The sequence below is a fragment of the Somniosus microcephalus genome, chromosome 7, assembly GCF_052327205.1.
Source record: "Somniosus microcephalus isolate GS21.2 chromosome 7, FLI_Smic_1.0, whole genome shotgun sequence".
In the NCBI taxonomy this organism is placed as follows: domain Eukaryota; kingdom Metazoa; phylum Chordata; class Chondrichthyes; order Squaliformes; family Somniosidae; genus Somniosus; species Somniosus microcephalus.
The window spans coordinates 170,385,301-170,401,549 of NC_140993.1; the positions used below are offsets into that span (position 1 = coordinate 170,385,301).

A 16,249-nucleotide genomic window follows, 5' to 3' on the forward strand; every position below is an offset into this window, starting at 1 on the left:
TAAGTTCGTAGATTTTTTTCCGATGGGAGGCATCCGCACGCAGGAAGCCTCCTATCGGAAATTACAGGTCATTATATGTAGGTTTCTCAATCTGTCTGAGAGTCAGCAGACATACTAGTTGAGGGGGATAGAGGGGGAGTTCTCTTTACATAAAATCAAAAATATGAAGGTTATGTTATGCCTATTTCTGAGAAATGAAAAGCTTTGGGACATCTTTGATGATGTAATAATGTATTTTCTATGTCAATTTGACTGTTGCCTCTGAGTCAGAACATCATGCGTTCAAACCACACTTCAAGACTTGAGTATCATAATCTAGACTGACACTTCAGTGCAGTACTGAGCTGCAAAGCCTAATCTGGGGAGGAAGAGCTGGCACGTCTTCTATTCACCCCCTACGTCCCAGCAGTAGTTTTGAGGCATGTTTGGGGACGTTCTCAAACTACCCTAGTAATTGGCTGCGGGCAGTCATGTCCTGTTATGAGCCTAGTGAAGGCCTCAAAGTAAAAGGACAAAGGCCTGCCAGGATGGACTCAAAAATGTTTGGGCCTAGAAATTCGGTTGTTTGCGCCAGCGGTTAGCGCCTAAAGAGACTGAGAATTAGGGCGTTACCTAATGTTGGGGCGGGCGCAATGAAGATAGCGACAACTCCCATATTGACTATACATTTAACGCCTGCGCTAAGTGTTTACGCGCGCCCGCGAGCGCAAGCAGATCATGACGTCATTTCATTGTGCAACGCCTTTTAGGGGCGCCTGAGCGGATATTGGGTGGCGCCCGGAGCCTTTACGCCTAGCGCTATTAGTGACAGTTCGAACGAGCGTTAGCAGGCCCTTCTCGGAATCGGGGAGCGCTATTTAAAGGGGACAGCTCTAGTATAGAAGCTTCAGCCACTTGGCCTGTTCATTGCGATCGTTCGTGGAGAGAGTTGGTGAGCTACTGTGGAGCAGAGTTTTTGGAATTTAGCATTACAGTACTTGGGACCCTCAAACCTGTCCGGAGCAGTTGGAGCACTAGACCTAACAGCCTTTTGACCAACTGGCATCGGAATGGGAGATGCTTTGGAGGGCGACGGCCTCATGGCCGAACACTATGAAGGGGCAGAGAGACGGCGGGAGAGAGGGCCGGGATTGGCCAGGAGGAGGGGCAATGGAGGTCGGCCAATCCGAGGGTATGCTGCGAGGGTCTTTAGGCAGCAGGTGTCATACCTTGACATGTTGGAGGAGCAGTGTGTGCGAAGGCTCCGAATCGGGAGGGACGTTGTTACTGAGCTGTGCCACTTGCTTGCTGAGGATCTGCAGCCGCGTCTACGGTGCATGACCTCTCTGTCGGTGGCCGCTAAACTGACTGTTGCCCTCAATTTTTATGGCAACGGATCCTTTCAGTGAGCCATTGGGGACATTGCGAATACCTCTCAGGTTGCAGTACACTGCTGCATCCGGCAAGTTGCAGCTGCCCTTTATAGGCGAAGGCGTCAATTCATCACCTTCCCTTTGACCCTGGAGAAGCAGGCGGAGGAGGAGGAGGAGGAGGAGCATGCGGAGGAGGAGGAGGAGGAGGAAGATGGAAGGGCTCCTGAAAGTGGAAGGGGCATCCGTCACAGGCTCATGAGGACTCGTATCGAGGCCCCTCTGGCGGAATGATGAGTGTCTTAACTGCTGCGCACTTTGGATGTTTGAAAGCCTCTGAAGGCCAGCATCACTGTAATTAGTCACGTACACCATAGCACATTTAAACTTCTCTTTATTGTCACAGAAGTCTTTCATTACAGCAAAACAACGTCATGTCAACAGAAACCATAACTAACAAAATAACAGTTAACTCTTCGGCAAAGCCGCAAAACTAAACAAACTATTTCCAACAATTCCAACAGGTGAGGGTCTCCTTGATTTTGGCCAAAGAAACGTCTCAGCACCTCCCTCTACTGCTGGCCCCTTGCTGGAGAACGACTTCTCTTTCGCGGTCGGCCCCTTCCCTCCCTGCTGCTCCTACGTAATTGAACCCCAGTGGCGGGGTGAAGGCTGGGGGACGCCTGCTGACTGTGTGGAAGCGCAGAAGCCCCTGAGGGACGGCCTGGCCGACCTCTGGGCTTGGAGGGTGCGGACGCAGGATGCTTGCTCTGAGCATGGCTGGAAGCAGTGTGCCCTGCAGGTGGTGGCAGTTGCACTGCAGACGTGCCAGCGCTGGCATGTGGAATGGTCACCTGCCGAGAGAGGACACCTGCACCATTGTCGGACGACACACTGGCACTCTGAGGGGACCGGCTCGGCTCATCCGCCACAATCGCATGCTCCACTGATTCCTGGCCTTGTATGGGACTGGAAGGGCCCGGGGTGATCCTAGCTGATGCAGATAGGGTGGCTGCAGTGAGAGTTCGCGTTGCCTCAATCTGGCTGTGGACGAGGCCAGCAAGTGACTGCGTGGCAACAGTGAGGACCTGTGTGCCAGGTGCCAGTGCTTCGGAGAAGCCCTGGACAGTTCTTTCCATTGCTTCGGACAAGGCCGGTGCCGACCGCTCCACTGCCTCGGACAAGCCCTGGACAGACCTTTCCAGGGATTGTCCGAAGCCCTGAACAGTCCTTTCCATAGCGGCCTCGAAGCCCTGGACAGTCCTCTCCATTGTTGGCCCAAAGCCCTCGACAGACCTCTCCATTGTTGCCCCGAAGCCCTGGAGAGTCCTGTCTATTGTTGCCCCGAAGCCCTGGAGAGTCCTCTCCATTGTTGCCCCGAAGTCCAACACACTCTTTGCCAGTGTATCTATTGACTGAGGCATCCTCCCCACTGCAGCCATCAGCTCAGTGTGCCTGAGCTGGGCCTGGGTGCTCATTTCAGCCAGGCGACGCACCTCCTCTGCACTCTGTGCAGCAGTCATCACTACCTGCCTTGCCCTCCGGGGAGATGGTGGCCGAACTTGCCTACCCCCCTTGCGTTGCTGCATGCCGCTTGTTCCGGCAACTGCCTGATCCTCAGAGCCCCCCGCTCCCCTCCAGGGAACTACTATCCCCAGTCTGTAGATGTGTATGCTCCCCTGAGATTGGAACGGATGGTCCGGCTTCCTCCTGATCCTCGCCTCCGGAGGCACTGGCACTGGCAGCTTCAGGGCGTTGAGCCCCAGTTGGTGATGCATCATCTGAAAGCAGGGAGGTGGAAGAGTGGCTTTAGCAAAAGGACAGGTTGGCGGAAAGGCATGCCAGATTGCGGCACACTGAGGAAGCATGCTGGCAGAGGGACCAAGTGGAAGGAGACAGCTGCAAAAGGTGAGAGCCTTACCCTCGCTGTCGAGAATGGGGTCGGCAGCTGCAGTGGTAACAGGACCAGACAGACGTCCTCCAAGAATTTGGTGCACTCTCTCCTCGAGATCCGTGAGAGTGACCACTTGTGGAGGTCCGCCACCGGTTCGACGCTGCTCCTTTCGCATCGTCGCCAGCTTAGACTGCAGGGGAAAGAAGGGGAAGTTCTGTAACATGATGCCTTGAGAGATCATCTCATGCCCCCCATGGTGCAAGAGCCCTTACATGAGGCCTTGAGAGATCATCTCATGCCCCCCATGGTGCAAGAGCCCTTACATGAGGCCTTGAGAGATCATCTCATGCCCCCCATGATGCAAGGGCCCTTACATGTGGCCTTGAGTGAAATGTCCATGTGTGTGCCCAGAAAGGGCCATGGGTGCTTGCTGACAGATGACCATTGGGGCATCATGGCAACAGGGTCCTCGAAGTTAGGTGCAGATGGAGGGAATCAGAAGTTTGCATAACCAACACTCACCCTAACGACCCGAGTGAGGTCGTTGAATTTCTTCCTGCACTGAACAGGGGTCCTGGTCGCCATGCTGTTAGAGTTGACCCTCTGAGAAACCTCCCTCCAAGATCGCTGGTAAGCCTTTTGATTCGGCCTCTTGCCATTGTCAGGATACAGAACATCTCGACGGCGCTCAACTGCAGACAACAACTGGTCCAGAGCCTCAGTGCTAAAGCGCTCTGCTCTCTGTCTCACCTTCTCCATCCTCACCAAGTTTCTTGCGCCAGAGAAGGGCGAGCGCCGATTCTGAGGCCTACAGGGCGTTGAGTGTGGCAGCTCAGGCTGACTGACCCACCCCTTTAAGAGCCGGCCGGCGCCTGGAAGTCTCGTGGTTTCCGGTAATTGAGATCACCTGCGCTGCGCCCGTCCGTGCCGATATTGGGTAGCGCCTGAACTTTTGCGCCTTGGGAGCCCCGTGCAACGTCTGAGTTCGCGCCTCAATCCCCTTTGGGGGCGATGCAACCCAATATCTCGCCAGGCAGCGATAAGTTTCGTCTGGCTATAAACTTTGCGCAGCGCCAGTTCTAACGCCTCAAGCGGGGCTATGCCCAATTTCTAGGCCTTGGAATTTGTCCTCTTCAATCCGAGCAGTCACTCTTGCTCCTCTTCTCAGATTGAGCTTGTAACCTGTAAATCGGCCGAAGTCCGTGATTGCTTGGCAGATTACAGATAGTGAGCCTGTGACGTTACTCATTTATAGCAGCATGTTTTCAGTATACAATGATATTTTGTGCTTGACTCTTTCCCCAACCAGCATACCAGAGAGGATTCATCCTTATGGCTGTTGCAACTGTCTCTGTATAAAAAAAGTGAAAGATAGAGATGTGGCAGTCCTCCCTAGACCTCATGTGGGGAATTTAGGAGAGTTATGGTACTTTGTAAACACAGCATATGTTCTTTTCATCTTATACCCATTTTTATTAAACAGGTGAAAATTCATCAGAGGGAAAGTTTTATACCATCTCAGACAACTCAAAGTCTGGAATTGAGTCAAAAAATGAGGAGCAGAAGCTGCCAAAGGAATCTTCAGATACTGTAGATTGGAAGAAGGATGGAAGTCAACGTTTTAAGGTTTCAGACTCTTTGCAAGATCAACTAAACGAACTCCAGAAAAGGCAGCAGCTGCCTGTATCTGATCGGCATGTGTACAAGTATCGCTGTAACCAATGTAGTCTGGCTTTCAAGACCATGCAGAAACTTCAGATTCATTCGCAGTATCATGCTATCCGGGCTGCCACAATGTGTAGCCTTTGTCAGCGCAGCTTCCGCACATTTCTAGCTTTAAAGAGACATTTAGAAACCAGTCATCCTGAACTAAGTGAGGCTGAGATACAACAGATATGTGGCAGTTATCATGTGAATGGAGAGTTCTGGTCAGAAAGTGAAGTTATCAGTCAAGAAGATAATATTCTGGTACAGGAAATAGATAAAGAAGAAGAAATAGATCAGGATGGGAAAGTCAGTCCAACAGGAAGTGACAGCAGCTCTATTCTAGATGATTTAAGTTCAGAACCAAAACGAACGCTACCTTTCCGGAAAGGTCCAAATTTTACCATGGAAAAGTTTTTAGATCCTTCTCGACCATATAAATGCACAGTGTGCAAAGAATCTTTCACTCAGAAGAACATTCTCTTGGTTCACTATAATTCAGTATCTCACTTACACAAACTAAAGAAAGTTTTACAAGAGGCATCAAGTCCAGTTCCTCAAGAATCCAACAACAGCATAGATAACAAGCCTTTCAAGTGCAACACGTGTAATGTTGCTTATAGCCAGAGCTCTACACTGGAAATACATATGAGATCTGTGCTCCACCAGACTAAAGCAAGGGCAGCCAAACTGGAAGCAGGGAGTTGTAGCACTGCAGTTGGAAACAGTAGTGGTAGTCTGCTTGCTACTGGTCAAATGACTACAGATTCTCTCGGGATGGCATCAGTTAGTACCAAGGACATCAATGCAGATATCAAAGAAGCAAACAAAAAACACTTTACTGAAACATTTTCTCCTCAATCTGTCCAACATCAACCGCAGTCACCAGCACAGGCCCAAGCTCAGACCCAGGACCAGGCCCAAGCTCAAGCTCAAGCTCAAGCTCAGGCCCAGGCCCAGGCCCTAGCCCAAGCTCAAGCACAAATGCATCTGCAACATGAACTGCAGCAACAAGCTGCTTTCTTTCAGCCCCAGTTTCTAAATCCAGCATTGTTACCACACTTCCCTATGACTGCTGAAGCTTTGCTGCAGTTACAACAGCCACAGTTTCTCTTTCCTTTTTATCTGCCAGGCACTGAATTTAATCTAAATACAGAGCTAGGTTTGCCTGGTTCAGGGGCCTTTGGAATGTCTGCAATGACAGGATCTCTGCTAGAAGATCTAAAGCAGCAAGTACAAGGGCAACAGCTACTGCAAATTCAGCAGCAATATGGGCAACAACATCAAGGTATACAGGCTCAGCAACTGTCACAAAAACCACAACAACAAGCAGTTAAACCAGCAAAGCAGGAACAAAATGTTCTAAATTCCGCAGAAATCCAGGTGTTAAAAGACACTTATTCCCATAAAGAAACAGAGGAACTAATGGAGATAATAGAAAATAAGGCACAGCATGAGTTTTCAAGTGAATCCGAAGCTTTAAAAGAGAATAAAGAGATCAAAAAGCAGAAATCAGTAGAACCCGTGCTTCCACCTCCTCGTATTCCATCTGGTGCAAGAGGCAATGCAGCAAAAGCTTTATTAGAAAACTTTGGCTTTGAGTTGGTTATCCAGTTTAATGAAAACAAGCAGAAAGTTCAGAAGAGAAGCAAGAATGGTGAAAGTGAGAAGACTGACAAACTAGAATGTGAAGTGTGTGGCAAGCTGTTTTCAAACATTCTTATTCTGAAGAGCCACCAAGAGCATGTTCATTGCCAGTTTTTCCCATTTGGAGAGCTGGAAATATTTGCATGTCACTATAGGGAAGCATATGATAAATTGTATCCTATAACACCATCCTCACCAGAATCACCTGCACCTCCACCGCCACCTCCTCCTCCTCCTCCTCCTCCTCCACCACCACCACCTCCACCTCCCTCAACAGGGAATGGCAAACTGCAAGGATCTGCCCCATCACCATTACCACCACCACCACCTCCTCCTCCTCCGCCTCCCCCACCTCCACCTCCTCCACCTTCTTCACAATCCCAGGTTCAGATGCCTGTATCCCTGGAGCTGCCTCTCTTCCCCCCAGTTATGATGCAGCATTCTTCTTTGCCGCCCCAGCTCACTTTGCAACTTCCAACTTTGGAATCTTTATCTGCAGACCTCACCCAGCTCTGTCAACAACAGTTAGGTTTAGATCCCAATTTTCTGAGACATCACCAATTCAAACGTCCACGTACAAGAATCACAGATGATCAACTAAAGATCTTGCGAACTTATTTTGATATCAATAATTCACCAACTGAAGAACAAATTCAAGAAATGTCAGAAAAATCGGGACTTCCGCAGAAAGTTATTAAACATTGGTTTCGTAATACCCTTTTTAAAGAAAGACAAAGAAATAAAGATTCACCATACAATTTCAATAATCCACCTATTACCACATTGGAAGAATCCAGAAATGATACTTATTTTACTACAGGAGAATATTACAGGACGGATGGTACAATAAATAAACGGTCATCTAGAACACGCTTCACAGACTACCAGTTGAGGGTTCTGCAGGACTTTTTTGATACCAATGCTTATCCAAAAGATGATGAAATAGAACAATTATCCACAGTTCTAAACCTACCTACCCGAGTAATTGTTGTGTGGTTCCAAAATGCCCGTCAAAAAGCACGAAAGAGTTTTGAGAACCAAGCTGATACTAAAGAGAGTGAAAGAAGGGAACTAACCAATGAGCGTTATATACGAACCAGTAACTTACAATATCAGTGTAAAAAATGCAATGTAGTGTTTCCACGAATTTTTGATCTAATTACACATCAAAAGAAACAGTGTTACAAAGATGAAGATGATGATGGTCAGGATGATAGTCAAACAGAAGATTCAATGGATGCCACAGACCAAATGATGTCAAATCATCCTGATACTTCTGGCCCAGCAGATTCATCAAAAACTACAGTAGGAACAGTGACAGGGTCTGGTTCTAGATCTGGTTCTAATTCTGGTTCTAGTACTCCTCTAATGCCTTCTCCCAAACTGGAAATGGATAAAAATTCACCTAAATCTAACTTACCAGTAGAGAAACCAAAGCAAATTGAGGCTGTTCAATCCTCTCAAATGGCCAAACCAACATCTTCACCTCCATCAGAGCCACAGCCATCAGCATCTCAGTCACAGCAACAAAAGCAGTCCCAACAACAAATAGTGCGACCTCATTCACAGCCTCAAAATACAACAGTTCCATCCAGCCCTCTGCCTGTAGCAGTCACTTCTTTACAGAACAGTCTACCTCCTCAGATGTTACAGTACCAGTGTGACCAGTGTAAATATGCCTTTCCAACCTTGGAACTTTGGCAGGAGCACCAGCACATTCATTTTTTGGCAGCCCAAAATCAATTCCTCCATTCACAAATCTTGGATAGATCTTTAGATATGCCCTATATGATTTTTGACCCGAACAACCCACTTATGGCAGGGCAGTTGCTTCCTGGACCTCTTGCACAGATATCCTCCCAGACTAGTTCATCAGTTCCAAACCCGTCTAATACGGCTTCTGGAACAGTTAAGCGTAAATTGGAAGAAAAAGAAGAAAACAGCCAAAATGAAAAAGAAGGTGCAAATAGTAGCGATGAGCCACACCGTGATAAAAGGCTTAGAACTACAATTACTCCAGAGCAGCTGGAGGTACTGTATGAAAAATATTTGTTAGATTCTAATCCTACTCGAAAAATGTTGGATCACATTTCAAATGAAGTAGGCCTAAAGAAACGTGTGGTTCAGGTCTGGTTTCAGAACACTCGAGCTCGTGAAAGAAAGGGGCAGTTTCGTGCCCTTGGTCCAAGTCAGTCTCACAGAAGATGCCCTTTTTGTCGGGCACTTTTTAAAGCTAAAACAGCGCTTGAAACACATATTCGTTCTCGACATTGGCATGAAGCAAAACAAGCAGGCTACAGCCTCCCCCCAAGCCCCATTATGCCACAGGATGATGATGGTGAAAGTCCACAGAAAGATAATTATTTTGAATTTCCAACATTACTTTTTTCCAAGATTGATGCATTAAGTGAAAATGAAGCACCATCTTCAGTTTCAACACCAGTAAGTAAAACAGCAGAGATGTCACCAAAACATCTTCTTAGCCCTTCATTATTCAAATCAGAATGCAATGAAGAGATAGGAAGCCTAAATATTATCCCTGCTGTTGTCAATTTTGATCAGAGTAAGATAGATTATGATGATACGTCATCTATTAACACAGCTATAAGTGATGGAAGTACAGGAGATGAAGGAAACAATGAAACTGAAAACTTTCTAGGTAGCACCTCAGAGAATAAAGCTACTGAGTCTTCAGATGACCTAAAAACATCAATAGCTGGTGATCAATTTTCAATGATGGTTACAACTCCCACAGTTGATTATTGTGATGAAAGACTTTCCATGAGCTTACCTAGCCCTTCTCTAAGCTTCATATCAAGAGATAATGATATAGATGATAGTGTTGACCGAAGTGAGACATCGAGTTTAGCCGATCCCTGTTCTCCTAGTCCATTTGGGAGCCACAGTAGTCTCAAATCATCAAGATCCAGTGAGCGACCTGGTCATAAACGCTTCAGAACACAAATGAGTAACCTTCAACTAAAAGTCCTGAAGTCATGTTTCACTGACTACCGTACACCAACAATGCAAGAGTGTGAACTTCTTGGCAATGAAATTAATTTACCTAAGAGAGTTGTCCAGGTCTGGTTTCAGAATGCTCGAGCAAAGGACAAAAAATACAAGTTAAACATGGCAAAATCATTCATGATGAATCAAAGTGGAACCGATGGACAAAAAGCAGAATGTTCTCTGTGTGGTGCTATGTACACTGCACGTTTGTCTATCAGAGATCACATTTTTTCACAGCAGCATATCAACAAAGTGAAAGAAACAGTAGGATGCCAGCTAGATAGGGAAAAGGATTATCTCGCTCCTACAACTGTCCGACAGTTGATGGCTCAACAAGAGTTGGATCGTTTGAAGAAGGCCACAGATGCTTTGGGCATAACATCACAACAGCAAGTTCTGCATCAACAAAGCATAATGGAAAATAATGCACTGCATGGCCTCAATGCTTCAACATCCTATTCAGGCCTCTCAGGCCTTTCTCCAGTTATTCTTCCTGGAGTAAATGGTCCTGCTTCACTGCCTAGCTTTCCACAAAACACAACTGGTAAGTTACTAGGATTTATATTTCTTTCTTTCAAAGCAGTAAGTTATTAAATATATAAGTATACAGTTTTAAGGCCTTAAAAAGTGTTGTGCCAAACATCTGTCAACACTCAAAATTTTCCACATAGTGAGTTCCAATTTTGGCTTTATTATCACTTACTTGATCCTGTATGCCTCCTCAGAGAGAGACAGTGAGAGGGTGGGATAGAAAAAGTTGGAATATGTGTCACAATGGGTTGCTGTCACATACTCCTAAACCAGTAGATAAAGAACAGTATTAAAAAGGCCTTAAACATAGTCATCTGCCCATCCTTTCATTCTGTGAATGGCACATGAATCTAAAGAGAGTGGAGGACATAAACTGAAAGTGAGGAGGTGGAATTAAAGAAGATGCATTTATGTATCATCTTATGAGCCTAATGCATTAGAATGCACACATTCTGAAAGATAACTACCATTTTTGAAGTGAGTACTTATCTTGTGAAGTGTCCATATTTCAAATTTAAGGTATACAATATTATAATGAAAAGAAAATAATTACTGTACAGCCCATTAAACTAGATTTGAAAGGAGGAGGTTAAATGCTTTGCTAAATATAGATGAACAAATGCTGGTGCCTGATTGAGAAGTGGAAGGAGATAATTATTAATGTTCTTCAGACCAAAGAAAGAAATGCAAATATAACAAAGAAAAAGAGTTGAAGGACAAGTTTAAATGTGTTTATGTTAGTAGAAATCTGAAATAATCTTTTGGAACTGGAGGTATATGTAGTCAATAAATTATACTTACATTATTGCCATCACATAAACATGGCTGCAACTGGAAGATGCACATGAATGAAACTAAGGGAATTTAGTATGTTTTGCAAAGATAGATTTAATATGCTAGCTGTTTTTGGTAAGAGGTGACAATAGGGTGAATGTAACAATGGAGAGTAAGATGATAGAAGCCTTATGGGTAGAACTTATTAATGGTGAAGGTAAAACATAATCATGGGTTAGCTCAAGATGAAGAGATAGAGAGCTGCTCTGGCAAGTAAGAAAAGATACAGGAAATCATAATGCATAGTGATGGGAATTTTTTTCAGAGACAAAATGGACAGACCAGGAATTACCAAAGAAGATGGTAAAACTACTGGCTATTTCATAGAGACTATCAGGTACTGCTACTTAGCACAACGTGTAAAGCAGATATTGAGTGTATGCTATATTAGATTTAGCAATCCAGGTGAACTGGTTAACATCTGAGGTTCATTAAAATTGTATAGTCATATTGATATTGTAATAAAGGCTAAAAACAAAAATAAAAGTTTGAAGGTGTAAAATTCTGGAGCTTTCAGCTATGTAAAGAAAGACTTGCATTTATATAGCGCCTTTCATGACCACCGGACGTCTCAAAGTGCTTTACAGTCAATGAAGTAGTTTTGAAGTGGAGTCACTGTTGTAATGTGGGAAACGCAGCAGCCAATTTGTGCACAGCAAACTCCCACAAACAGCAATGTGATAATGACCAGATAATCTGTTTTTTCTTACGTTGGTTGAGGGATAAATATTGTGCAGGACACTGGGGATAACTCCTCTGCTCTTCTTCAAAATAGTGCCATGGGATCTTTTACATCCACCTGAGAGAGCAGACAGGGCCTCGGTTTAACATCTCAACCAAAAGACAGCACCTCCGACAGTGCAGCACTCCCTCATCACTGCACTGGAGTGTCAGCCTAGCTTTATGTGCTCAAGTCCCTGGAGTGGGACTTGAACCCACAACCTTCTGACTCAGAGGCGAGTGTGCTACCAACTGAGCCACAGCTGACACTTAGAGTAAGGAAGATTAAGTGGAGAACAGGTCTAGAAACCAAAACAACAGAAGAATTATTTTCTTCTTTTTCACCAATTTTTGACCCTTCCTTCATTACCTGCTATCCTGAAGGGATTGGAATATGGTTCTGTGAGCACTGAGTCCCCTAGGTACCTTGTCCAAGTGGTCATTCTTCATGTGTGACAGTGAGTTTTGACAGGCTACTCAACCGTTGAAGGTATTAAAGCAAAGTCCAATAATTCCTCACCCAATGACTACATACACACACATTTCCAGCATGGGCAGTCAGTAGCAATCTGGAGGGGAAGCCCTGGTCGACTGTTGCCTCCCTATCCCAGGATGCTGAGGCCAATGACTCATATACTGCCATCCTAGCAGAGATGAACTAACTCAGCACAGACAGTGGAATGAACCTGGGATCTTCCTAGTCTGTATATCTCAACTGCTTCCTGGATAACTAGTTCAGCCATCAGAAATACTTGGAAAGATACAAGAAAAGATGAAATATAATGAGAACTGGGAGACATACAAAAGTTGATCAAAAATAAACAAATATGAGAAGTGATAAGAAGGTAATAGAAATGCAGATTATAGATAGCAACATGAGGGATGCAACTTTTTTGTTAGCTATATAAGTAGCAGATGGTACGCTAAAGACCAGTTGGGAAGTTTAAGGGATAGTATAAAATATTTTAGAGGTTCAAGACCATACAATATGTTCAGATGAAGAAAGACCATCTTCCCAACACAGCATCAAATTGTTTCTTAGATGAGTCCAGTGTCCTAGCTTCAGCCACCCTCCCTGGCAAACCATTCCTGGTGTCGATGACCGTCTGTATAAAGAAACATTTTCTGATGTCTGTTCTAAATTGGTAGCTGAGTTCAATACATTTTTATATCAGTTTTCACAGATGAAGACTAGAAAATTCTAGATGCAGCAGACATTTTGTTCTGGAAACCACATAATATGTAGAGGTCAGTAAAGCATTTGTTAGAAAATCTCAAGAAAGGTGGGAAGGTGGAGTGTTAACCTTAATTGTGGGCTTTGAAGTATTTACACAATAATGTAGCAATAACTGCTTTCACACAGTTTCTGGTTGGAAACCCTGAAAATTCCGGCATACATCATCGTAAAGCAGTTCCCTGATGACTCAGTTGATAAAGGCAGAATGTAACTGACCAAAAGATTCAAGATTCAGTTCTTAGTCCATGCTGTGTTAGCTGAGGTTGACAATAGGAATAATATAATTGGCCTTAGCCTCCCATGTTTAAGAAATCAAAGTTCATTTTTGATATGTATTGAGTGACTTGTGCTGGAAAGTCTGTGCATGTGAAGTTGAGTTCAGAAACAGGCTTGCCTGTTGAAATGCACATTCAAGGCTCACACATGAAAAATGACTACTTGGCAAAATGCTAGGGTCAAATGGCCTATCAATGTCACTCATCATGTAGGTTCACACTAGAAGAATAACCACTTTAGTGAGGTAACGAAAGTGCCCATGGAATTATACCTGAGCAGGTCCTAACCCTGTCAGGACAGGAAGAAAGGAGAATATTAGAAAAATCTAAAAAATAACTTTAATTTACCACCAGCAGTAAATTGGTTAAGACACCCAATCTGAAGTTAATTGAAATGATTCAAATCCACTCTTTCACCAAACAAGAATGAAGCGCTTTGCGAGCACACCATATTCTAATGCATGCCGCTGAATGTGACAGGAAACACTGCTGGGAATTTAAGGCCAAAAATGTTGCTGAAGGCTAAACTCAAAATCAAACTATTAGTTTAGTTAAACAATTTCTGAAAGACAAAGAAAAATGTACATGAAGTATGGCAAAGAAAGTGAAAAATATTTCTAAACTGTGACAGCCATCAGATAAATGTAGAGAATGAATTAACCACCTCACGTGGATGATATAGAAAAAGTAGAAGACAACAAATAAAGATCCAAAACATGCTGCACTTGAGAGGCTGGGAAACATCTCACATGGCCTGACCACAAAGCAGTTCCAAGGAAGAAAGTACTTCTTTAGAGTCTCAACAACCGGTAAGTGTGAATATTTTTGACAATTTTCTCATACAGTACACATACTGTTCATAATAGTCATCAATCAGCTTACTAATAGCAATGTGTAAAGTCATAATTCATATGAAGAAAATCCTGTGTTTATATTCCTTAAATTATTTTATATCTCACTTGTTTTTTTAACAATTCTTCTGCATTTCAAGTTTAGATATAGTGCAGTTTCATTAATGGAACAATGCCCTTCATGTCTACAGATAAGTCATCATTTCCAGCCCCACTACGTCCACCCTCAAGGCTACAAATACCTCATAGAAAGACAGTGCTCAGGCACAAGAGGATGTCATATCACTGGGCAAGAAGGAGCCAATGAACACATGCCACCCAAGGAACAGATTTCATATTAACTTGCTGAGCAACATTATAACCCTTCACCTGTCACCACATCCTCCACAGAGTCTTCTCTAGGTTGCACCATATAAGCTGGATTGTCTGCAACAACAGACCATGGGATAAATCAGCCACAAGAGACAGATGCTAAACTTTCCATACCACCATCATTCCAGAGCCTTTTGGAGGAGGGCATGTACCTGCTACATTTTATCATTGTCAATGTCATGGTGTGGAGATGCCGGTGTTGGACTGGGGTGGACAAATGTAAGAAGTCACACAACACCAGGTTATAGTCCAACAGTTTTATTTGAAATCACAAGCTTTCGGAGCGCTGCTCCTTCGTCAGGTGAAGTGGAGAGATGCATAAAGACACAGCTTATATAGTCAGAGAATAATGCCAGATGTATGATAAAACCCAAATGAACAGTGACACAGTAACAATGCATAATATTACAAGACTCGGCCTAGACAGCAGAGAAAAATCACTGTCTAGTAAATCTGATCATCCAGCATGTATAAAACAAGCAACTGTCCTCTATATTGTTCTAAGATATTGCCACTTACAGTCTTGCATCCTCTGTAGATCTTTCTGTGGAGATTATGCGGTCAGGATCCAGCTTTATGTGGCTGATATGCTTCACTCCTTATCCAAAGTACCACCCTGTGGAGGGCCCTTCCAGAACTCTAGCCAAATGTACAATATAAGTTGATATTTTGTTAACCTGTAATATTTTACTCTTTGTAGAAATAAAAGTTTGTTTTCTTGTTAATTGCTCCAGTGTCTTCCTTTTCCTCTGCATTGCCAGACTTTCATCTGTAGAGTGGTCCCTTCAACAAGATGGTTGCTCACTCTTCTGGGTATAGCTATTTCTGTAATGTTCAATCACATACAGCACTCTTTTATTCTTTGAATCTTGTTATCATTAATTCTTTGGCTTGTGCCAGTTGGATTCAGGAAAAATATAAAATAAAAACCTAAGATGATTTGTTGCAGAGTTTGTTCAAATTCACACCAATGTGTATTCATGCATGTTCTCTCCACATATGTCAAAATACTTATTCTAACTGACACTTTCTGCAAAACAGCTTAAAGTATGTTGGGGGGTAATTTTGACTTTGGGTGATAGTGTAAAATGGGTGATATCGATTCAGCCGCCTGTTATACATCCCTAAATTGAAAATAAAATCGGGGGAAATGTATAATGGGTGGCTGGATTTATATCGCTGATACCATGTTACACTAACACCCAAAGTCAAAATTACCCCCTTTGCCTTTAGTCATAGGTGGAGATAAAAGTCTCTTTCGAGTGTGATTTACAGCTTCACCTAAGTGCACCACTTAACTATTTGGAATTTGCACCATTATATTGGCTTTGAAATTTTGCTCTGTTAAAATTAGCATACAAATGCTTAATACATTTATATAGTTTCTTTTTTCACTAGTTTACTGTAGATACTCAGGTACTTAACTTTGAATTAATGAGTTCCTGCTTACTGAACAGTTTAAGTATGCTGAATAAAAGAAGCTACAAGTTGCTGCATTACAGATTTCACACAAACAATACAGAATGCAAACATGGTTAAGATATTTTTGTTGGTCATTATTCAGAACTATTAAGATTAAAATACCAATACTTTACATGAGGAGTTACGAGCCCACAATTACTGTGCGATGTCACCACATGAATGCTTGACAGGCTAGTATCAATTTCCTCCCTGCATTATTTTAATTAACCTATTTATTTTAAATGGTTTGATGCCTACATATTTTTATTCATTTGTTTTTCTGATGTGGGTGCAGCTGGCAATGCCACATTTATTACCCATCTCTAGTTGCCCTCTGAAGGTGGTGGGCCATCTTCTTGAACCAC

At 43.6% G+C, this 16,249-nt stretch overlaps 1 protein-coding gene across 4 annotated transcripts in view; it reads left to right on the forward strand.

Moving 5' to 3' along the window:
* The window catches only part of zfhx4 (zinc finger homeobox 4), a 354,106-nt gene that overhangs the window by 333,122 nt on the left and 4,735 nt on the right, over window positions 1-16,249 (forward strand). Inside the window, exons 9-11 of one of the 4 annotated variants that reach the window (XR_015079025.1) lie at window positions 4,727-10,147; window positions 11,234-14,009; window positions 14,243-14,352. Coding sequence is in view for 3 of the 4 variants with exons in the window: in XM_085993198.1 (XP_085849324.1) it covers window positions 4,727-10,147; window positions 14,243-14,358 (5,537 nt within the window). In the remaining variant the exon portion in view is untranslated. Of the gene's footprint in view, window positions 1-4,726; window positions 10,148-11,233; window positions 15,149-16,249 lie in introns of those variants that run through there. The other 3 variants (XM_085993199.1, XM_085993198.1, XM_085993197.1) reach the window with 3 other exon arrangements.